The 26,628-nt window shown below is 30.8% G+C and overlaps 1 protein-coding gene and 2 non-coding genes across 3 annotated transcripts; 2 read left to right on the top strand and 1 right to left on the bottom strand.

The window, feature by feature from the left end:
- Smp_048380 (hypothetical protein) lies at positions 1-13,809 on the bottom strand (the record flags this gene model as incomplete). The annotated part of the gene is made up of 5 exons (XM_018794619.1): positions 1-361; positions 6,280-6,466; positions 8,928-9,094; positions 10,538-10,712; positions 13,800-13,809. The coding sequence occupies 5 exons, from the start codon at positions 13,807-13,809 to the stop codon at positions 1-3; spliced, it is 900 nt and encodes a 299-aa protein (XP_018649013.1).
- A 2,148-nt stretch (positions 13,810-15,957) lies between these two features.
- Smp_tRNA_00073_Pseudo_TTG.1.1 lies at positions 15,958-16,029 on the top strand. The gene has a single exon. It is a non-coding gene (tRNA).
- A 572-nt stretch (positions 16,030-16,601) lies between these two features.
- Positions 16,602-16,673, top strand: Smp_tRNA_00163_Pseudo_TTG.1.1. Its single transcript has one exon. It is a non-coding gene (tRNA).
- Positions 16,674-26,628: the final 9,955 nt, after the last annotated feature.

The raw sequence follows: 26,628 nt of genomic DNA, 5'->3' as shown, positions 1-26,628 counted from the left end.
TCAATGATTAATACATATTAAAGTATAGACAATAATAAGTTCTGTAAGCGTTATGTTCAAAAAGTTGTAATTTATCAAACATGCATAATTCTTCACAGATTTGCTTGGACTTGCTTGAACATCATTAAAGTTATGAATGACTGTTTGCTTCATAATATTCCTTTCATCTATATTTTCATCATTATTAATTAACTGAGTCATTTGTACTGATTCTAAATGTTTTGATAATCTTGTTTCATAATTAAATGTACAACCATCAGGTAATGTCTCCTTAAAATAATTCATTATTAGTCGTACTGCATTTGATGGACACTCATTATGTAATATATTATATAAACAATCCAGTTTTGTTCGTAGAGATCTAAAAGTTCAAAAAACAAGATCTAATATAACAAGAAAAGTGGAAACATGAATGAAACAGAATGATATTGAATATTTAGTAATCTCAAATAGTAGATAAAATGAATGTTCAACGTCGTTGTTTCACCAAACAATATCTAACTTCTTCCTCGGTTAACATCAAACTTTATTTCGGTAAGATGAAGAATTTAGATCACCTAGTTAGTAACTACGAACGTGTCTTATCGTACTGCTACTATGTCATTGATGATTGTATTTAAAACTATACATTTATACCAGCATCGTAGTATTAACAAACCGAGAAAGATTACTACAGATAAAATTGAGTTCAGTTATCCTTGTAAATTAAAGAAGCTCATTTGAAATTATGTCGTTCATTAGGAATTGAATTACTTATTTATCCAATTGCTTGACCATTGACGTTGATTGTTTTAATTAACCAAATATGAATCAGTATATGTTTCTTGATATTTTAGTGTTGTTTTAATACAATAGCCAATCTAATACATGATTGATAGGAACATATACAGGAAAAGAATGGATTATTAACAAATGTTATCTGATGAATGGCAATATAAAGTTTTCTATTTTAGCAAACTGAAACTCAAGCCCTACTTTTTTACAATTAGACAAAGTTTTGAAGGTGATCTAATAAGAGACCAACAATAAGCAAGTCATTCATTTAGGGAAATAGATTTGTAATAATGAAACTTAAAGTTTTACAGTTAATTTTATGCTCATGGATTTAATAATAATTTATATGTTTATAGAGACATATTAGTGGAATGATATTTTAATTTTACTCAAATGGAAAATAACAATAAATAAAATCATCTGTTAGGGTTGATTCGGCCAAAGAAAATATAAAAGTGTCACAAATTTCTTATGAACACAAAGACTAGGGTTATTAGCTCATATCCCTATAGCTCCCGCTGTGTAAGAGATGAGATCGAACCCCATAAGGGGAAAATGATAGATATTCGATAAATTACTTTAAATGACCTATTCCTGACTACTACATAACTGTTATCAATCAAGTATGATAGAACGAAAATGCGTATTGTTTTGAGTGTATCCTTTTCTAACAATGAAGTGAGGCGATCACTAACTGGTTGACTCAGTAGTTTGGTTGTAAGTCCAATATATTTTTTTGCACTGGAGCAGCTGAATAAGTAGATACATATGGATTTGGCGAAACAACGTAACTTATAATTTAGAATCACCATAACTCGGCTAGAAAATGATAAACAGGAGATAGTTCCATCAGATATCCTTGTTCATGGTGTCTACATGCAAGGCATCTAACTAGGTTTCTTCTATAATGAATGAATACAAAGCTCAAAAATGTATATACTGGCATATCTAATAACTGTTTCTATGCTCATTTTTATTGATGGAATCCCTTTCTTTTTAAAACATCAAGAAAATGTAATTTGTTATCAATTTTCTCATCACACGAAAATATAATTGCTTAATGTTTATTGTTAAGTAATTGTAAGAGTTCTTACTCTGTTTTTACATAATTCTAATGATTTTTAATGAATATTATTATAGTGTCTATTTTTCCAAGTTATTGACTTACTCCTATTATGAAACATTGATTCATGTCTTGGTTCTTCTTATCACATCTTTTATACCTGTCATCAAACTATCAATTTAGACTTATGACTTATTATTTATTCATTTAATCTATTCCCATGTTATCACTTACTCATAAATTGCCTTGATTAGTTTAGTAATTGCATATATGCATATAAATGTTATTATATATTAAAGTAAAGCATGATGGGAATCTAATTAAAAACAATATTATTCGTTTATTTATGTTATTCCAGTTCATAATATGGGAATTTTCGGTATTTTAATTTTAGATCAGAGGGGGTTTTGTGAAGAATTTAGTATATTCACAGTTGAAATCATGAGTCAATTGAAGCTATACCACCATTGAAAACCTGGAAGCACTGGACGGCCGTTTCGTCCTATTGTGGGACTCCTCAGCAATGCTCACTAGTGACTGACTTCAAGAGATAATTCCTGGAGTTCTAGTGGGAAGCAGTGGCCAGTCTGTTGTAGAGATATCAGCTAACTGAAGACAATTGGTGAACGGCCCCTCAAAACCGTGGATTGGTTGAAGTTAGACATTAACACCGTTGGATGCCGGCTCAGTGGTCTATCGGTTAAGGGCTCTGGCTCGAGAATGGTAGGTCCTGGGTTCGAACCTGGCGAGGCGGGATCGTGGATGCGCACTGCTGAGGAGTCCCATAATAGGACGAAACGACCGTCCAGTGCTTCCAGGTTTTCGATGATGGTCTAGCTTCAATCGACTCATGATTTCAACTGTGAAAATTTAATTTTATCAAAATGCATTTTTTTTTTGAACTGAAGAACAATCAATCAACTGACAGATTCAGCGTTACTTTCACGTGTATTATACAGCATGTAGTTGAAACAAAATTTATTCTACATTTTGTTTGTTTTTATCGTACTTTTAATTGAAATAGATAAATGTAAATAGTCAATTTAATTTAAGACCATATCCGACCAGTTTTAAATTTGAGTTTCACTCTTTTTCAGTTCATTTATTTGGTGAAGCACAAACCAGTATTACTAACTTACTTACGCCTGTCACCCCTCGTTGAGGGGTATAGACCACCCACCAGTATATTTAAAACATTCCAACCAACAGAAAATTGAATTCCTGATGTTGTACAGTTTTATGTAAATTGTTCCTCTATGGGATGAATAGTTTTGCACAAATTAACTCAAGTATTATTAATTTCAGAAATAAAGTAGTTTAGATATACAGCAGATACAAACAGGTCTTATCATCCTAATATTATTTCATTTATGCCAACCATGATTCATTATGAGGTATATTCATGTAAAAATGTGGAAAAATAAATATATTTCATGACGTGAGATCGTAAGAAGCTAAATTTAAAAAAATCTGCATTGAATATTCAAAAAGTAAATTGAATTTGATAAAGTAATTGCTTAGCATAACTACAGGTTTATTGACTGTGAAGCCTGTAGAAAACGTTACTGTGAACAAATATTCCCTCAAATACGTTTTGTTATTTAATGTGATGGTTTAGACAGATAATTCCGGTTGAACGGACAGTGAGGTGTTAAATACACTTGAAAGCACTAGGAATTTACATTACATGGAATCTACTGAGTTCTTTTTTTAATAGCACGTATCTGTCAAGATTAACAGCTTAATAAGCAACAGAAAAGAAGAACATACAGCTCCAAGTACTTAACTTCGGATTATAAATTTACCTTGAGGCGTATAACCCTGTAGTATGTATTATTATTATTCTTGGAGATCGATTTCACAGAATACATTTAATACAATATTTAACAAATAAGTCAAATTGTCATCAGTCGTAGGAATCTTTGAGTATACATATCAAAGCTTAAAGTTGGATAGATAATGACTTTAAAAATCAATTTTTTTGCTAGGGATATCAATACTTTATTATTTATCTCTTTTGTAATGAATCAATCGCTAAGGGAAATATTTATTGATCAAATAATATTTCAACAATTGTAACTAAGTTAATCTTTTCATCTAAGTTATAGAATGATCATTGATGAAATTTCACAACTGTTTTGATAAATACACAATTAAAATTGTTTATTTATTCATATGTAACTCATTTTTTTGTCGCTGAAGTCAATAGTTGACCACGGGTTCTTTCTAGTATTTTCGCGTGACAATTACAAATGACAATTACGGGTAAAGATAAAAATATCTTAACCAAATATTTTATATTTTGTCATTACTAGATAAAAAGAATATGAAAATGATTAATTTCAGGGATTTGCGAAAATGATTCTTAGTCTAAAAATTCAATAGATAAGCAATTCGTCATCTGGCTTTGATTATATAAAATATCAGTTTATGGAAATGAAGGCATATGACTTTAGTAAAACAAAGATGAAACGGTATAATGTAGTTGAATAATATTACAAATTCGTGTTCATTGGTAGCATCAATGTTCCGGAGGAAGTTAGCTATGAAACACTATTATGAAAACGGATCAAATCAATGGAACAAGCTATTATCCACTTCCTTTCGAAGTGTGTGCTGATGGTGTTGTGGAGAAGCACAATCAAACCTTTACAGACTAACCTTCTAACTTTGAGATGCGAACATATTTTACAAACTTTTTTATGTATTTTATACTATTTTTTGCATTTAATATGTGTTCTGATAATAAATATTCGCTGGAATATTTTTCTCACAGTGTAAGCGTTTACAAAATGTACTGAGCCTCTATACGTTGAATAATGTTCAAGCGTTTTAGAAGTGTGTTAGTTAGGTTGAAAGACTGTTGTATATTTTGATTATCGGCTCTCTTAAGTTATTGTAAATAAGCTTTCTAACACACCTTACATACTTACGCCTGTTACACCTCATGAAGGAGCATAGGCCGCCCACCAGCACTCTCCATCCAACCCAGTCTTGCGCAATCCTTTCCAGTTGCTATTCTTCCATTTCATGTCTGCTTCCGATTCCCGACGTAGTATGTTCCTCGGCCATCCACTTTTCTGTTTCCCTTCAGGATTCCAAGTTAGGGATCGCTTCGTGATGCAGTTTGTTGATTTCCTCAATGTATGTCCTATCCACTTCCAACATCTTTTCCTAACTTCCTCTTCATCTAGAAGCTGATTTGTTCTCTCCCACAGTAGGCTGTTGCTGATGGTATCTAGCCAACGGACATTCAGTGTCTTGAGTAGACAATCGTTTATAAATACTTGTGCCTTCTTGATGATGGTTATGGTAGTTCTTCACGTTTTAGCTCCGTACAGTAGAATTAACTGAATCGACATTCGTATTGAATATTCTCTATTTTAGGAACGCGGCTCTTGATATTACCAATTCTCGCCTTCACATCTGTATCGGATCCTCTTTCTTCATCGATGATGCTTCACAGATACGTGAAAGTTTTCACCATTTCCAGAGTTTTTCCATCAACTAAGATAGAGTTGATGTTCTCTGTGTTGAGTTTTGAGATCGTTTTTTCCTTTGTGAATGTTGGGGCCCATTGATGCAGAGGCTGTTACTACACTAGTTGTCTTCATGTGTACGGGATAGAAGGGTTAGATCATCTGTGAAGTCCAAATCGTCTAGTTGCATGCAAGCTGTTCATTGTATTTCGTGCTTCCCCCCCAAATGTAAAGGTCTTTATAATCCAGTCCATCACCAGAAGAAAGAGGAAGGAGGAGAGCATGCAGCCTTGTCTGACTCTAGTTCTAACTTAGAGTGCAGCTGCCCTCTATGAACGCCTTTGCACTGTAGTCAATCAGTACTGTACGTCTATCAGGACATCATGAGTCAATTAAAGTTAGACCACTGTGGAAAACCTGGGAGTACTGAATGGCCGTTTCGTTCTATTGTTCGACTCCTTAGTAGTGCGTATCCACGAACCAGGTTTTCCACTGTGGTCTAGTTTCGATTGACTCATGATCTCAAAATTTTAGTAAATTGAAGTATTAGTTAGACGTATTTTAATGGTCTCATCTTGAGTATTTAGGTTTTAAGTTACAACTAGGTAAACTACATCATATATATACAATATGTAACAAAATTAAATGTTTGTATTTAATGAATTTAATTGAAATTAAAGTATTCCCCTATGATTATAATCTTATAACTATTTAAGTAACTAATAGTAAATAATGAAATCTTAAATATATTAAAACAATAATTTGATTAATTGAATTATTTATGAATTCATTATTGTACATAGAAGATGTTAATTATTGCAAATTATGATAACAGTAATTCTCTAAGAAGGTAACCATTAAATTTTTAATGATTTCAACCATAAAATTACTAAAAATCTTCACAATAACCCCTTCTGATGTAATGAAGTTATTAATTTGTCAATATTACGCGCACAAACTTACTTGCATTCATATGATGTTAAGGTATGTTTAATTATCGAATAATATTCATTAGGACTAGATAATAAACGACTAGATTGATTATGTAATGCTAATACAACTTCTTTGATTGTTTCATTTCTATGAACTGCACATTGTTCAGCTAATTTCTCTTGTTGTTTTAAACATTTGTACTGATGTTCACGTAAAACTAAAATAGAAACATTATAGTAAAGGTATCAAAAGATATCAAAACTGTTATTGAAAGTAAAAAATTCTTTTTTTTATCAGAATGGGTTTGGTGGAGATTTTAGCAATTTAATAGTTGAAATCATGAGTCAATTGAAGCTAGATAACCATGGAAAACCTGGAAGCATTGGACGGCCGTTTCGAACTTTTATGGGACTCCTCAGTAGTGCGCATTCACGATCCTGCCTCGCGAGATTCGAACAATACATATCAGTCTTGCGCGCGTACAAACAAAAATTAATCTTTTGGAATATCAGTGAATAACATCAGTAACCCAATTTTTACGTTATGATACAATTATGTTAAACTTTTTGGTTTTTAGTTACAATGGTATTCAGTAAATTTCAAAACTGTCTGTGATAAAATCGTTCTAACTAGGTTTATTACAAAGATCTTAGCATCGAGTAAGTTCTCTGACGATTAAGATTTCGAAGACATTTAAAACAGACGCGTATATTTCGTCATTTCAATGTTTAGTATTATGTACTACACCAAGTAGTTTGTGGATTTAGTACCTACGTTTGTGATATTAAGTAACCCGGATGACATATTGAAATATTTGTCTAATCTGTATCAACAAGAAAAACAATCTTTTGTTAAGTCTAACCTCCTTCATAATTGTAGACATCATATTTTAATTTGTATTCAACTAAAGAAGAATTAAAATATTAGGTTTGTGTAAATCGATAAAGCTGTTTAATTTGTTACCCAGTCCCAAAACTATGTCAGAAAACAGTTTGAGCACTTTGTTTATTGCTCATTCAGGTTGAACGTTTAAATTTAATTAAATCTAGCACATAATGGGATATTCTTAAACATATTTTCAAGAATTATTTAAGTATTAAAATTCACTTAATATTACTTGTTTGAATCTTCCCATTGATGTTTTTAGGACTGCAACTGATCAGTCTCCAATTGGCATATTTGCATACTGTGCGTATTACCTCGATATAGCCTAAATTCACAAGCATGTTAAGCAAAGATGGATAGTGGCTAGCAGTGGAATCCAGGACGCGCGTTTCGTCCTATTTGGGAAAGGTACTGGGTTCGAGTCCCAGAGTGAACATCAACTCTGAGATGCAGGTACATCCAGCTGACGAGTCGCAAATAGGACGAAACGCGCGTCCTGGATTCCACTGCTAGTCACTATCCATCTTTGCTTACCATATTTAAGTATTAATTTAAATTTTGACTGATCATTGATGTACAATTATAAGTTGTTAACTACAGAATTTAGAAACGAACTATCTGAATTATTGCAATATTTGAAGCACCCAGATACTAAGTGAAAAAACATGGTTAAACAGATTTCGAAAGCTGTTTAACTTCTTTTTGGTAGGGAAATTATTAAAACACACCGTGATTACAGAAGCCATTCAATAATCCTTAATCATTCATAGTCACGACAACATTAAAATGTAGGAAATATTTTTTTCACAAGTCATTTAATTAGTAAATGAATGTATCAATGATTTCATTATCACTATAAATATTTGTCATATGTTTAACCCAATACTTAGATATTGGAAAATAATTATCGAATAGACACTATCCTAACAACTGATTCAAATGTTAGAATTAATGATGTTCTTTCTACAGTTAACCTCATGTATACACTTTAACTTTTAATTATTAATGAAATAATAGATTATCAGAAGGGGGTTTTGTGGAGATTCTAGTAATTTTATATAGTTGAAGTTAGACATTAGCACCGTTGGATGCCTACTTAGTGATCTAGTGGTTAAGCGCTCGCGTGCGAGACTGATAGTTACTGGGTTTGAATCTCACGAGGTGGGATCGTGGATGCACACTGCTGAAGAGTCCCACAATAGGACGAAACGGCCGTCCAGTTCTTTCAGGTTTTCCTTGGTGGTCTAGCTCATGATCTCAGCTATGTAAAACAATAGATTCTTGAAAATGTTTCATTTGTTGTGAAGACAAGTAATGATTTTAATAGTTTTATTTTCATCGTTTTTAGCTTACTGAATATTAATTGAGGACATTTAAAATGTCATCTTAATGCTTTATAGATAACTGTTCCATAATCAACAATGGAGTGGTAGACTATTTTTCAGTAGTTAAAAAGTCTGCTCGGTTTACGTGATTTGACAATAGTATATTAGTGTTTCACTTCAATATTTAATCACCGAATAAGCACAATACTGTTCAATTATTTTGATATTAACATTGCTTGCAGTGTTGTTGTTTTCAATCTAAAGTCGACATTTCAGTTGCTTGAAGACAAAGTTTCCCATATTTAATATAATATAGAAACAGACGTTAAAAAAAATATAATCAAACTCTAAATCCTAAATTAAATTCTCAAAATTGTATTCACTTCATATTGTTCAATCATTCTATGATTTATTTGAATATATATTGGATATTGTGAATAGTTTACTGAGTTTCATAACAAGACTTACTTCTTAAATTATGTTCATGACATATATATGCAGCAGCTTTTTCAAATTTTCTTGTATCTAGAGAAATGGACCATATAATTTGTCGAAATTTCTCCTCATCAGAATGATTACATGATTCTTCAGCCCTTTTTCTCATACAATGAAATACTAATATGTGCCATCGAGTACTGGAAATATTGATAAATAAATAAATATATATATAAAACAGAATACTGAGTGTGTGAATAAAGTTGTAAACTAAAAAAAACACAAGAACAGAAATATTATTGCGATCGAAATTCGGTCAATAACATACAGTCTTGAACATATTAATTATTGTTCCACCCTATGGTATTGATAAAAATCTATAATACTAGTTATTTGTATGTGTTTGAGTGTCTTTGTTTATGATATAATGGACTAAATCTTGATCAACCACTTTTGCAATATATGCTCCTGAAGTAATTGTGTAGATATCGTCATTAGTTCATGGTTATTTACGCAGAGATAAGTAATGGATAGCGTTAGAGTTCAAAATGCCACTCTCGTTCTATTTAGAACTATTTAGTTGATTACGCCTGTATTTCGTAGCTGATGTTCACTCCGAGGTTCGAACCTCTTACCTTTGATTTTAAATTCTAAATCTTTATCTTCAATAAATAATAAGCCTTATCTCTGTTGCACAGGCTAGTAGCCACATGGACCTATTATCTGAATGGAGCGTTTTAAGTCATGAGTTCAAATCCTGGTGTAGATATAATCTCCAGGATGCAGATATACCTCTCTGACGAATACAAAATAGATATTTTGTTTCCTACACTTATAAATTATTCATTATTATTCGCTTAAATTCATTAAAATTTAATTATTTACCTTATAGGATTATGAATATGTTCCTTGGAAATAATAGAATAATTATCACTATTTTCGGTTTCCAATGAAATAAGTTATCATTAGGAATTTTCAAATAAAAAAACTATTTTATAATATTTCTACGAAAGTTTAATTATTGAAGAGATAATAAATTATAAATGATTATGTTAGATGAAAAGGATTTAACAGATATTTTTATATAGTTGAGATCATAGGTCAATTAAAGCTAGACCACCATGGAAAACATGGAAGCACTGGACGGCCGTTTTGTCCTATTGTGGGACTCCTCAGTAGTGAGATTCGAACCCAAGACCTATCAGTGTCGCACGCGTGCGCTTAACCACTAGACCACTGATTCGACATCCAACGGTGTTAATATCTAACTTCAACCAATCCACGAAATTGAGCAACCATTCACCAATGTCTTCAGCAAGTTAATATTTCCCAACTCCACTGGTTACCTAAATGATAAGTGAATAATTTCAATGTTGATGAAATGAAAGTGATGTCTTAATTGATTAATTTCATATATATGAAACAAATCATTCAGTTAACAAACCTAAAAAAATGTCTACTTTTTACCAAGAAATCACTGTGAAAGAAATTTATACATTTTGAATTATACTTTACTAAGAATATTCGATGGAAATAAATTAAGTCCAATTTTACAACACAAAGAAAAATAATTGATTATTTTCATAACAGTTTAGAAATCTTAAATAAAAAAGAAAAAAAACGATAAAATAATTGTTAATTACCGGCACATATATTCTGTATCATTTAGTGAACCGTAACCAAAGCTATAACCAGATAATTGACTTGTTGGTATATGAACTTTGTGCTTTCTAGAACAATAATCTAATTCATGTTCCAAATTAAAACATTGTTTTCGAGCAGTTGTTAGATATTGTATTAGAAAAATATTAATCAATCCTGGCAAAAAAAAACAAGAAAAAGAAAATTAAATTGGAATCTGTAAAGAAATAAACAGAACAAATCTGAAATGTTTAATTATTTTGTGGCCCCTTTGTATCTAACTCCAGTCGGATCGTTTCTGATTGCTATTGAGACATATGTCGCCTATTCTCGTATATAATCATCGACTTAAATCGCGTTGGTGAATAAAGGAATTAAATAACTCAAATACGAGAATGGTTGTTTGATCTGGACAGATAATCAGAAGGACGAAGTGAAAAGAAGAGAGAATACGAGATGGAGCTCAGTGGAGAATGCATGTGAGCCAACTCGATTTATATCAGACGTTAATCAATATTTATAGTCATACAAAAATAAGTTACAGACATGTGATGAATGGAATAAGAAATGCACACACACACATACATAAAAACAGTAAGAGTTTGTAGTGCCGCGATTCGTTAATTGTTTACTTCGATAACCGTTATAATTCTAATCTTAACGGTGCGTAAAATCAGAAGACAAAGGATAGCAGCAACTACAGTTTATTGTCGAATAACTCAGGTTAGAAAGCTAACAACACCTGAGCGAATATCAACGAGCGAGTGAACAGGCGAATAAGCGAAGGAAGCGAACGAATAGCAAGAAATTACATAGGCAATTTATAGTCAAATTTAATAAGGGCACAGCAAACCAAAACAAAGGCTCATAATAATATTTGCGTGCGTACACATATGGGGAGGTGTATGAGTCATCGAATGATATTTGAGCAGTCAACATTTCGGATAGAGTGTCATGTGCTCTAGTGGTATGGCAGTGCAAAGAATATGCAAATTGTTACTATCCAAATAACGATGTCTGTTAAGTAAGTTATAAAAAGGGCTTAACCAAAATTGGCTATAATCGAAATTGATTATAGGATGGTTGCTATAAATTGATAAGTGAATAATTAACAAGGTTAAAATATGACTCAAGAAGAATGGATAAATTAGCTTGTCTGGAAGCTAGAATAAGCTATATGGGCTAAACATAGGACCAGTCACTACAATTTAAATGTTAGATGATTTTAAACTATAATTTACTTTATAATAAAAATACTAATATGTTTAAAATGTTTTTGAAAAAAACTCTCGCTGCCGAATTGTAAAGCTAATTAGTCAGATAATTGTTTGTAACAATAATTAGAATTGTTCTTGTCAAAAAAGTCTGGTACATAAAGTGTATGCAATGGATATTACGGGGGGAAACTAAAAATAAGGGGTAAGTAATTATAGTTTTCATTTCCATTGTTTTTTATGTGATATGTTCAACTAGGAAGATAATAATCATTTCAATTCATATAATAATGGACTTTCAATATTTGTACTCATTTGATCTAGACTAATGATAATGGTTCAATCAAGAGTGAACGTGCCGAAAAGTTGGGTACTTTAGAAGATCAGCACATAAGAATTTGACTGACGATAATTACGAATAACATAGATATTTTGGTTACGTTCATGAGAATACCCGGTTTCTAGATGGTTTCAAAATCGTTATAAAGTATTTGTACACTACTGTTTATTTAAAGCTAGGACCTGATAGCAATAGTCAGCTTAATATTTGTAAATAGGTTCCAATATAACAAGTATTTGAAAACGAAACTCATTACGCCTGTGGGATATATATATATATATATATATATATATATATATATATATATACGATGTCGATTTCATTGGTAAATGGGACATAAAGTACAAAATACCAGTAGCAGCCTCTTCAAGTAATCAACTATGTTGATTTCTTCAATAACGCGAGTAGGCTTTTAATGGACTTTGTTTGGTTGCATAGGTAACTAATTACTAAATTTGAAAACTTCCAGAAAAAATTTTCAGATCTGTTGAAAACCTTTTAGGAACTTAGAAAAACAGCCATAGTTATTTGATTTATGAATAGTTTCATTTTAGCTCCAAAATGCTCGTCTGTTTGTTTCTATTACAATGAATAATCGATACAAAATAAGAAGACTGCTAAACAAAAGCGATTTCATCACTATCAATCTGTGGAGACTTAAATGTTAAAATTGCTACTGACTATCCACTAGCTAACTAGTGTCTCCTGGAAATGTACCTCAGACATTTATTTATAGTCATTTTTCATTGGCCGTGAACAAGAAATGTATGTATTAAATTCAGTTTTGTATAATGAATAGAGGTCATGGCTATTAAATCTTTAAGTTTTTTTAAAAGAAGCTGTTACTTCTATATGAATTATTATGATCAATGCAATAATTAAAGGGTTGAAAAATGACATCATTGTCTATCATACTTTACTCTGGTGAAATTTTATTCAGTTTTTTGGTTTCTCAGATTATTCTCTTGAGTATTACCAACTTCAAACGATTTATCTTTGGTGCCATAATCTATGTTTTTGGAGTTCTTAAAGCATCTGTTTACTGTCATTCAAGAAAAGAGACAAAAATGCATAAAGAACCTTCGGTAAATTAGCTTGCCTAACTCTCTCCAAACTCACATATAACCTTTAAAAACAAAAATCTTATTTATAACTGGTAATGGTGGGGTGCTTAGACCCCAAAATCTACATATATACGTAGGTTTATATTTATATTTGACATACTTAAACCAAGGGTTTCAGTCAAATGATGACATTAAAATTATTTTGAAGAGATCAACAAAATCTTCTATGGAAGTGTGCTTATACCCTAGCCCGTAGCTCTGATTGGCTACAAGATTACCTAAAATGCAACGTTAAAGTTACATTTCTTATATTGCGCTGATATTTATTTCAGTGTATGAATAGCTATCTTTAAACTACTTAATTTATGTTTAATCTGTTTAATCTAGTTTTTGTTGTTTTAGCAAGATTGTTTTCGACGGAATGGGTCGCCGACCTCACACACAACTCTATTTCTCTATGTGGTCTTGAGAGCGTCAGTAACTCTAGAAGACCTACAGGAGGAGTCTCATCCTTAAATGTTAGAATAAACTTAAGAATTCAGTGAACTTGTCGGTCACATTAAAATTCGTTATTTTTAATGGTAGATATATAATAAAGTTTTACATATATTGATGTTATAATTTTCTATGCAGGTTAATAACTAACTTTCCATCATCTTAATAATAGCAGTAGAAAACACCAGTTTCTTGGAATTACTTCTTCCCTAGGTCATTTATCTTTTGAAGGTTTTGCAGTAGTAATAAACTTAAGGATTTATGTCGTTTCAGTCATTCCAAAACATTTGGTTTTCAGTGAAACTGATGAGTTACCAACTATTTTAACTAAATAACAACTTGATAATACCACTGAATAACTTCAGTTTAATCAAAATTAACAAATCGAAATTAAACTATATTTTCATTAAATTAATGTTTTGATAGTTAAGATGACGGAGATTTGTAGCTCAGGTCGATGATTTTAAGCTGGATTCAGTTCAGAGAGCAAAACTTTGTCAAATTTTTAAATAGTTATTTCTTTCTAGATTCCTTTCCTTTAGTAAACTATCAAAACTCTTTTGGAGGTATTCATTATAACAAACTCACTAATTACCAAAGTTTATGTAGTTAATGAATGATTAAAGGATTGTATATTGCTGATAAACCAATTTTTTTCCATTCTACGCAATATCAATAAATAACTCCACTCGACATAACAATCTACTCATAAGTAGAGGTAGTTTATCTATAGACCTTGAATGAAATGAATTATTTCCGTCAGATTTTTTTTCTTCCCATCAACTAGTTTTCAATAACAAGTCTCAGAGTATATTTTCTAATAAATATTTAAATTTGTTTTTTTTCCATAGATTTTCTACCTGTTTAACTATTAACATTGAAATCAGTCATACGTTAAACAATTTAGTAGCCAAGTAAATAAACAAAATAATTTTTGATCAAATTAGAAAAACAAAAAAAAATAGTAAAAAATAAAAATTCAATATTATTCATTGGATAAAATTCAATTTTCATCTATTTCTGATGACAAGAGATTCTAATTGAAAATATTCTCGGTCATTTGATGATTTTTAAAGGAAATTGTAATCTATGTATATTAGTAGATTGATATAATACTACTTAAATAATAATAATAAGGTAGGATTGATTGAATATTCATACCTTCAGGCAAATATATATGAAGATATTAAATTTGATAATGATCTATCAGTTATTTTTTCTATTTCATGTTTAAGAGAATGATAAATGATAAATTAAAACATCACGTAATCATACATCTCAATAGAACTTTCAAGACGAAACAAAATAAATCAAAGAAGCTTATTCAATCAAGAGATGACACCTTGAAGAATCTAAATCAGACAATTATATTTCAAGAAATTTATAGATGATTCTGATTGGTTAATTGTAAATTTATTAACTAGGAAGTAATGCTAAAAATAAACTATTTTGTAATGAATATTTTTCAGGAGGGAGTTATGTGGAGATTTCAGTAATTTGTCTGTATATAGTTGAAATTATGAGTCAATCGAAGCTATACCACCATGGGAAACCTAGTAGCACTAGACGGTCGTTTTGTTTTTAAAAAAAATTTAATATCTTTATTTATTGAGTAATAAATAGCGGTTGCCGATGTTTGTTTGTTTTTCGTGAGAAATAATTAACATTTTTGATTTGAAATTTCATCTGAATAGTTCAACCAAAAGTAATTTAATTTTTTTTTTCACAAATTAGATTTATACTCTTGCATAAAATATGATAACATGTACTTAAACAAAGTAATTCATATCAACTATAATAGGTGATTTGAATTGTTTATTATTTTTATTATTATTATTAGCTTTATTCAATATTATATTTTCAGTACAATATAGAATTATCAGCACAAATTATTTCAACAAGTTTCCGTCTCTTATTTCTTGGTCGATTCTGACGATAAATGTTGACTGATCACTAGTTAGAAGTTAACAGTCCAGTCAATCGACATATAAATAATGTACATTCTTTTCGTTGCATAATGCCAACAACAATAACTATATCTCTGATTGGGCTTTCTGTAACTTCCACTACGAAAGCTTGTACACTTTACAATAACGCACCTGAATAGATTATGCGATTAATAGACATAATGATGTACTGAAACAAACAAAATTGGGTAAGTTGTTGTGATATCTGGATGGCAAGAATAGGTAGCCTGGATGTTCAAGCAGGCCTCCTAAATTCTCAACTTGAATATATATGTATAAATGGAACTTTCAAACTAGAAAGTTTTGTTTTCACTTTAAGTATTTCTTGACTACTAATTAATGCGCATTTCGTGTACTATCAAGGTGGTCGATTTAAATGTAGAAAAATGCATGAATCATACAATTTGACGGGATAACATAATATTCACCCAGTATAACATGTAAATGATATGTTATGGTATTATTTGATGTGACATATAAGAAAAGAAAAGTGAAGGTTCAGATTTTAATTTTTAAACAGTGACACTACAGGTAAACGATAATAACAATCAAAACAATCATTTAAAATCTAGAACGAAACTGAAATTTATTTATAGTTTAAAAAGTCAAATAATAGAAAAAATACAAAAATTTTTACTGTTGCATGGCCCCATTACTGTTAATTTCTAAATATACATATAAACCATGAGTGAAATACTAAAAAATATCTAAATAAATAATTTCATCTTTGTTGATCCGTCGTGTAACGCTCACATTTTTTATTATGTTTGTGATATTATTATAATACGGTAGTTTGCCTTTGAATTAATATAAATTGACTGAAACTATTCATTAACTACAATATCTAATTCATTTTTAAATAAATAAGTCATAATGCATTTAAATTTACTTAGTATTGTTTGTCCTAAACATCAATGAGAAGATCAAAACAAATAATACTAAGTACACTTAAACTTTACCCCATTGCACAAACAAGTGGCTATCAAGACTGAGTAGCTGAGTGGATAACACGATGGCGTTTGAAGCGAAAGGTACTGGGTTCGAGTCCCAGAGTGAACATCAACTCTGAGATGCAGGTACATCCAGCTGATGAGTCGCAAATAGGACGAAACGTGCGTCCTGGATTCCACTGCTAGCCATCTTTGCTCATAATACATTTAGTTATTAGGAGATAGCAACCATTTCCTTATGTTTTGTCTTAACTAGATCCTCAATTCACTTAAAAATATACTAATGAAGAATAATTTATGTCGAATACACAATACACAGCAAAGTATATTTCAGACAATACATACTGAAGTTACACATTTCCAATAAAACATTTAAACAAATTGTCATAGATTTAAAATTATGGTAAATACATAATTTAGTTAAGATTCAATGTAATTTTGTTTGATAGAAAACGCAACCAGTAAGTGGTTGATACCGCCTACTGTTTTTAGTCAGACTTTTAAAAGTCTATTCAGACTGGACAACAAAATTAAATAATTTTTAAATATTTTCAGATAAGTGCCTTAAACAAGTTAGGCATTCAATATTCAACTGTGAAGATGACAAGTTTAAATCCTAACCCAGTTCAATCATTAGGCTAGGTAATTAATTTAACGTTCAAACATTATATACATATATATCGTTAATCATTAGAGAAACTAAATTCTATGCATTTAATTAGTTTCATCCGTATATTCAAATATTTATGTTGAGTGGACAAAAACAATCAATAGCGTACTAGTTCGTTTATCGTTTTTTTTCTTCCAGCCATCATAGAGTTAGTTACAATTAGGGAAAAGGTACTATTATGTCTCGTATTTGATATTTTATAGATTGAAAAACGTTAAAACGTCATTAGAAAGTGATAAATTACTAGACCTATGTTTTCTACAAATTCACATAAATATTGTATGGATATTTTTAGTTCCTGATTTGTTCCATGAGAAATATGAAATAATTAGATGAAAATATGCAAAAATGTGGTAGAAACGTTGACAGATAATTCCCTTTTAAACATTAAAAACACAAAGTTCAGCAAGCGGATCTCTTTTCAACGAATTTATTATCAAGCTGTACAATCGTATCCAATATGAAAAATTTTTGTCAAAGGACTAGTTCCGTGAGCAAATGGGAACAAGGAATAACCAAGATGATGTAGGAAAGTTAACTATGATAGAAACAAAATTCAACTAATCCCTTATTTAAAAATGATATGGTATAAAATATTTATTCGCGCTTACTTGTCGAGCTAACTTTCTAATAGATTTTCAGATATGAATTCGTCGTTTATTTTTTAAAATTATTGAATGGCCTATGTAAAGCCTGGATCAGTTCTCCACTCGGTGTGTAGAAGTTAGTATGCGATATTTACTATTATATGTTTGTTTAAGTAAAGCACAGGATAATTGATCAAATGTTTAACGTTGTCCAAGAGGAATTCGCAAACCATGTTGCCGAATCCCTTAGTAATCAAATGGTTGTGAATTTACATTGCCAATAGTTTATGCCTGGAAAACTGGTTGATTTAATTTACACACATTTGTTTTCAGAACAATATGACATTGTAATTTACCATTGATATCCTATGTGCTTACCCTAACGAAATTCATTTTCGAGAAGTTATAATTTTTCTTTATCTATAGGACAGCTTAAAATTAATAATCAGGTCATTGTGGATAGATCTTTTGATTTATCTTGAAAGTTGTAAACATTTATTGACATATCTTTTCGTTGGGTCGTAAAGCTTATATTGATTTTAATTATATCAAGATTTTCTTAAATTTAAGTCGTCGAGTAATGAAGTCATCGATGATAGTAAGTTTTGTGAAATATATATAGAGGATCACTACACATCGACGTTTTTGTGGTGACATTTTGTTGAATGCATTTGGGCTTTTGTGAGAATAGATCGTTAGTCTGCAATTCAACAAAACTATTAGTGAAGAGAGTAAACTCTGGGAACATTATTTTGGAACTAAGAGGTTGATTCTTATTCCTTCATTTAATAACCATGCAAGTATTCTGGCTTTTCTAAATGTATAATAATCAGAGTCACATGTATATATGTCCTTCACTGGTGGTTAATTTTTTCAAGTTTTGAGAGATGGGTGTAGAAAGTTACTACATAATATTGCAACTCGACTTCATTGATCATTGAACTGCTTGAGTTATTCAATTAAAATATATCACTCATATCATATCATAGGTAATAATGTCCAAGAATAACTAACTTTCACTTCAACTACCTTTTAAAATCCAATTCATAGTATAGTCGAATTCACGATTTGCATTAACTGAAAATCACCTTACTTTTTTCTATGTTAAACTATCAAAGAAATCAGAACAAACTAAGCCCAATAGAAAATATTTTAAGATGTTTCTAAGCCGATTTATAAACAGCATCATTGACAAAGCCATTCGGACTGAACAACTTTTGTAAATTCGAGTTAAGAGATAAATTATCTTGTAAAATTTAATATATATCATATCTAACTTATAGGTAAAGAATGTAAGTTTTTTCATTAACTTTACATTTATCATCTGAAAAAGCAACTTGCCTCGATAGTCACTATTAGCGAATATTTAGAGGAGTAGATAGGTATTTGAATTCTTACGGACAAACCATTACTTCTTTGAACCCTTCTTAAAGTATTATAATAACATGATTTGAGAGCTACAATCGAAATACATTCAGAAAAAGAAAGTTGGATGGCTATTTCTTACCCTAACTATTCAGCTAATAAACGTCTTGACATTTTTTAACCATAAGAGAATACTTTACATTGGTATGCGGAAATCTTTCATGACCAAATCACCTCTTAGTTATCTAATAAAGCTTTTAAGACATATTTTACAGATATTTAAACTCCACATCATCAAAGTATTAACATTCAGCTTCAGTTTATTTCCAATTTAGTTATTAGTTTTGAAATAAGAGAGTGTTTCTTTCAAATTTCCATCATCATAACTTTTCGTTGATTGTTTGCTTAAAGAAATTAAAATAAACTGACATATAACTTTTTGCTTGTTTAAAATGTCATTACAGTAAGATTCTGATCTACCGTAGTTGGCAATATGGTTAATAAACAAGACTGAAAACAATCACACACACAAAAAATGAAAAAAAAAGATGAATAATGCACTTAAACTAATTAACCAAAAATATTTAAACTCGTCAATGGAAAAAAAGAATTACTTAACTGTTTTATGGTATTCAATATTAAAATGATTTTTAAACGTAGATTTTAGTTTTAAAAAACTCGCTGTTGTTGTCAGAAGTACAAAGATTCTTGAATAAAGATAATATAAGATTGACTTTCAACTGGATAAATGAATGTTTTAAAAAATGCAATATTACGTGAGAATTGCAGTCCTTTTCAATTTAGTTCCTAGAATTGCACTACTTTTTAATTAATAATTGAAGATATGTACTTAAACTAGAAACAACTTCAACATAATCAATCGCTGACAACAACAGAAATATAAGAAAGGTATGATATATGACGTAACAAAAAAGTGTTATCGCTCGAATTCATTCACCAAACTTGAGAAGACGTTCCAGTTTTTGCAGGATTTTCAGATACATTGAGATTAGCCCAGTTTCTATATAACCCTACTGAAAATAGCTTCCAACACAACAGAAAAATGTTTTGTGATTAGTCACCATCGGGTGTGTGCAAAATTATAATGCACTATTTATCTGAGAAATGGTCAAATTTTGAACAGAGATGTGTTGTTAGTTAAGAACGTCCTAATTAAGGTCCACTGGGTAGACGTACTCTATGCGTGGTGACGGCGGGGGACATAACTTGAAATAATATCAGATGCATTCAATGTTTAATTTCTGATAAATCTTTAGCTTACTATCTTTTCGTACTTTTTAATTTGAACTCCGTTCAATCTTGAAAAAAACAAATTTGTGCTTAGCTTTTGCTGCCGTAGATATATAATCATCAAACACCTTGTGTCTCCTGTCTTATAGCTGTGACGATGCAATGTGTGGCCACTTGGATCTAAAGGCATTTGTGTCCGAACTTGCAAAGTTTAACCTCGATAGGTGTCAAAGAACTAGGCAGTTTTATAAACGATTTACTCTCCGTTCAATATTCACTGAGTTTTATTGGTATACTGATGTTATAAATTATATGACCAAACTAGAAGTAGACTTATTCTGTATTTGGATAATGTAATAAGAAGACGAAGACTATCAGAACTATGTTATTAAATTATCCAAATTTACTATAAATATTTCGTATTTATTTTATATTCGGAAATAAAAAAGACATTTAAACTCATGAGTCGACAAAAGCTAGACCACTATGGAAAACCTGTAAGCACTAGGCTGTTTCATCCTATTATGGGACCCCTCAGCAGTGCGCATCCACGATCCCACTCGCGGAATTCGAACCCAGTGTAGTGAACCGAACACCGGTTGGGGACAATCGAATGTATCTAAGCACAAATTGCAGACTATCTCACTAAATTCTGATAACCATACAGAAAACAGTTAGTTTGCAAAATAACAATCAATTGTCTCAATCTTCACTGTTTCTTCTGTAAATATCAGTTCATCTTCTTAAATTTCATTGTTTATGTATTTTCCTACCAATTGCGCTTCATTTCAGTTCTTTCCTTATCAGTCTTCTGCCAAAATACATTCTATGTCTGACCATCAACATATACTACTTATATGGATATAAATAGACCACACTACACCAGGACCTGTCAGTCTCATGCACGAACGCTTAACCTCCAGACCACTGATCCGGCATTCAGCAGTGTTAATGTCTGACTTCAACTAATCTGTGACCAGTAAAGTTCAACCTTGTCTGTTGTGAGGCAGCAACCCACGCGAAACAATAGTGGGCCGTGGTGCAATATCAACTCATGAGTTCAACTATTGCATTACTACAATCTCCATAAAACCCTATTTTTGATAATAGAAAAAAAAATTAAGAAAACAATTGTTTTCGATATCTTCATCATCAGGGTCTACATTGATACATCCTCAGTGTATGTAATTATCCGTTGAAGTTAAAAAAGACAGTTCCATTTGAAAAAAAATGTACATGATGTAATGATGTGAAAAGCTGGTCACGTTTTTAACTCATTGTGATTCTTGCTCAATATTACTTCCGTTCTTAATTCTATATGTTGATTATCAGACTAATATTTGTTTGTCTTTTCTTATATAATATTTTATTCGGTATAACAATTATTTATTTGAGTGTGATGTTTTATTCAAGACACAATATTCTTGTATAAAATTGACATGGACTATTCTCAGTATGAGAGGAAACATGTGATTCTGTTATAACTCTGGGTATTTTTTTATTAAATATGATTTTATCCATATTTTTAAGAAAATGAGTGTCCAATCAATATGTATTGAATGTATTTTTGATCAGTGGTTGTCGTGTTTTGATTTTAATAGATCATTACTTGTACCAGTCATGATGTTCTTACTTCGCGTCATGAGAAATACAGTGGTTTCTCATTCATTCAACTATAAGAATAAACGATTCAGGTAAAACACAAATAGATGTGAAATTTGTAAATCGAAGACGTCATATAAAAAATGATATGGAAACTTGCTGTTGCATGATTACTGATAGTTAATCCAATACAATAATGCGAGTACAATATATAAAAAGAGAACATCTATGACTATATAAATATTATGCAAATAATGTTGAAGTTATGCAGATATACTAGTCAGTATGTAAAGGGTAAAGGTAATAGTAATTACAAAATTACGTGGATTTATTAGGATGAGTTTGTAACTAAGAACGATTTATTGATTAGGTGGCTGAGAATAGGCCAATCTGGTGCCATGTTAAAAGTAAGAGTTGGTTATGAAGAGCTTATGAGTTACATGATCCTGTTATGTGAAGAGATAAACGGGGATACCTAATACATTTCTTTAGATAAATAGGTTTAGTCTTCTCGAATTGATCCAGATGGCTCCATCTATACAGAAAAGTCATAGTCTTTCCCTGTTTTGGTAAATTTGTCCGGACAAGAATTCAAACTGAGATGTCGTATTATGTTTTGATACAGTGATTATTATTCAACAGGTGGAAAAGGATGGTATTAGATTCACACTCAGTGGCTCTCTTTATTAATCATGTTGGTACATGTTCATGAACGCTCAAGGATAAGACCATCAGAGACTAGCCTATGTAACCAGGTTCAGTGGAGCAGCCAAATTAGTATATCCACAGTGAATAATTCATTATTGATGTCGTAACACTCTTTCGTTGTGTGAGTACTGATTTAGTTTACCTGGAATTTAAGTGAGTAGAGTTTACTGTTCCGTACAATAAATAACATGAGCTGACGGTTTGTTAATTCATTAGCAACATCACCTTTATATTAGAGTCGTAGGTAAACAACTTCCTTTACTTTCATATGAAGAAAACCGAAAATTTACAATAATTCAAGTGATTTTTGCAATCATATTTCATGGTTTGAACTTGCAAAAAGTGGTAAGATTTCTAATTAAACCAAATATAGTCAGAGAGTAAGTCAACGAGTAGACTATACTTAGCTGACCAATGTTCAGACAAAACGTTTGATTAAGCAGAGATGGATAGTGGCTAGCAGTGGAATCCAGGACGCGCGTTTCGTCCTATTTGGGACTCGTCAGCTGGATGTAAAGATGGGAAGATTCAAACAAACAATACTGAATGAATTTAAAACGTTTGATTGTTTAAGAACTTTCACAGACCAGTATTTTAAATGATATGAATAGGAAAATATCTTTGAGTCATCCACGATTTCTTTCGTTTTAATTAATTAATTATAATTATTAGCACTATAAATTTCTAGATTACAGCTCTGAGATTACTATATTCTGTGTCTGCTTGTTTAATGGTCACAAAAGCAAGAATAGTAAACAATGGAAAGTTATGGTATTTCAATGATTTGATAGTTCGTTTGACAACAGAAAACATAAATTTGTCCATCGGTTACTAATAATGAGCAACACGAGACTAATAACAATAAAAATGTTGACAAGTTCTTTACTTTTCAGTATGGGGTTCAATTTTATTGACATCATGAGCCGGTCTAACTTAGACCACCATTAAAAACCTAGGAGCACTAAGTGGCCGTTTTATCCAGGTATAGAATTCCGCAACCATGGGCGCCCACACTCGAGACTCAAACCAACAGCCTTCGGTTTCTCGCGCAAACTCCTAATTTCTAGATCAATAAACACTCGCATGGGATTTCGGACGTACGCTGCTGAACAGTTCTATACTACGACAAAACGACCATTCGGTGCTTCAAAATTTTGAATAGTGTTCTAACTTAGATCGGTCTTCTGATCTTGATGAAATTTTGATGTACGTTTGTTCTCTGAGCTGGAATGGTTTGGTCGTGGAGCTTTCATCATCCTTTTGAACGACATCATCAGCACAAACTTCGGGTAGAAGTTTATCCACCACATATTGTCAAAACAGCTTAACCTCAAAGGTACTCAATTTCTCTTTAGGAGGTAAAGTACAAGCGAATCTCCCTCTATTAATTAATTGTTGCTTGATACGTTTTTTACAAGATCTGAAATTATCTAGTGCATTTTAGCTTGTTTTACCAATAAAGTTAGTTTCAGAATACATGCAGAACATCTCACTTAGTCAACTATGTTTTATAAAAACGTAATAATTTCTCAAAATATATTCATTATATGAAGTGGTGGTTTATTTTCCTAATTTCGAAAAATTAATTAGCCATCAGAAATTTAACATATTATATGTTACTAATTGACATAAATACCACCTATAACTTCCATTTATTCATACGAATAAACCGTCAATATACGATGAAGTAAATCTTCACAATCAGTTATACGCACTCATATGAATGTTGACTTTAAATGATTTGAGTTGACATATGAATTTCAATCTAGAAAATATCTAAGTTTAACTGGATCATGGTAGTTCTCAAGTAATGTGAAACAACTTCGCGTATTTCTTTAGGTTGTTTATCTTAAATTTCAAACCAAGCTTTATCAGATCTCTATATTCACTTTCATATCTGATTATATTGGATATTCATGAATTAAATTACATTCAGATATATTCAAATTAATTTATTCTAACATGGGGACATTATTAACTAAAGTTATTTGATTAGTTTTGTTAAATAAATAATAAACTTTTAAGTTTGTTTTATGTAACTTCAGTCTTCAATTTAAACAGTTTTCATATGCCAAAACTGATCCAGTTAATGAATTGAATTAGGATATTTAAGACATTAATAAACACCATATATTTATTCGCATACCAGATTATTCGCACAGGACATAAAGAATATATATATTTCAATGAAACATCATAAAGGGAACCTTATAGCTTATTAGTTTAAATGAGCATACGAATCCAAATAAAAGATACCTATTAGTGTTTAAATGCTAAATGTTTTAGTTCAAGTACTTAGATGTGATATATTGATGTTTACATACGATAACTTCAAGAATTGTATTATTCATTACGTAATAAAGTATTCTTCATCGCTTCTAAAGCTATTCAAGTCGTATATTCATTTTAGATTCCTGAAAATTGAATACATCAAAGAAATTCGAATGAAAAAAAAGATAAAAATCATCCCTTTTTTTCTGAATGAAGAATAATCAGATAAACAATAAAATACTAACATCGTTCTCTTGTTCCTTATGTTAATAATCAATTAGCCAATAATGAAGAGTTGCAAAACTGAGTTTGCTAATAATTATGATAATCTAATGTTTTAGGAAAAAGATTCAACAAGATTACTACGTTTATTATGTTTGTAAGCAGATATTCTTTTTTACGTCATCAATTTGGAAAAAAAATTGCAGCATAACTTTCATATGATGGGATTTATAGTCGGAACAAAAATGACCATCTAACATACAAACGTTTCAGGATTGCTTTTCTGTGAAATAATGTATCATTTACAATGCCTCAGGCTGAAAAATCCCGTTGCTCGTATGTGTGTAAGTGCTTCTTCTTTAAACAGATCGTAATATTGTATTTTTTTCAATTTTAATTGGTACAAAACATTAAAAGATTGTATTGAATATTTGCCATTTAAAAGTACTGAACCATTGACTGATTCTATAAATTCATATTTTCCTCAGGTAATAGAAAATAAATTGGAACCAATGTAGAAAATCAAACAAACTGAATACAAGTTGCAGATATTATTACATTAACACCAAACTGAATTCTGATTTACGTCTACACTTCTCTCTATTTTCAGACATAATATAGTCAGGAAAAACCTTCATCAGTTATTAAGTAAACATACCTTGCGTATTAATACTAGTTGAAGTTAATTATATACTGGACAAATCATATCGAGCGTTAAACAATCCCGAAGGATACAGATAATTTAGTTTCAACGATGTTATCTAAATAATTTCTGTAGGATCAAAAACCTTTCGATGGCTCTTACCTTCTTATACTAACTTCTACTAGATTGGTTATGAAACTTATGTTTCACTGGATAAACCAGGTGAAAAACAAACGAACCTCTCCGACTGTTAGAAAATCTTTAACTAAGTTTTCATGCTTGCTCAAATATTATAGTCAAGACCTACATTTAGCCTTAATAAAACTAGTACCGCAGTAAATATATAAGTAAATAACACATATCGGTGTATGTTTCGACAAAACACAAAAATCCATACACCCACTCATAGTTATATTTACCTTCGAAAACTTTATTGCCAACATTTTTTAGCGAAATTCTCATTAACGTCTGGTAAAACTAATCATTAAATCTACTAAAATAAAAACGCTTTTATGAAAAGACTTAATCAAAGAAAGAAATATGATAAAACCTTAATGTATTGGGATGGTAATTTAAATAAATCATACCTATATAAGAACCTTCGTCTAAATTTGAATGAATAATCTCACAGTTGTTAGGCACCAATTTATTGTAAAACATTAGGAAAGATATATTTGCAAAACCTCAGTGACTGAATTTTAAGTAAATCTAACGTTCCTCTCGAAGATCTAGTCATACCAATTG

The sequence above is a fragment of the Schistosoma mansoni genome, chromosome 1 (genome assembly GCF_000237925.1).
Source record: "Schistosoma mansoni strain Puerto Rico chromosome 1, complete genome".
NCBI classification, from domain to species: domain Eukaryota; kingdom Metazoa; phylum Platyhelminthes; class Trematoda; order Strigeidida; family Schistosomatidae; genus Schistosoma; species Schistosoma mansoni.
This window is presented reverse-complemented; position numbering and strand designations above follow the sequence as displayed.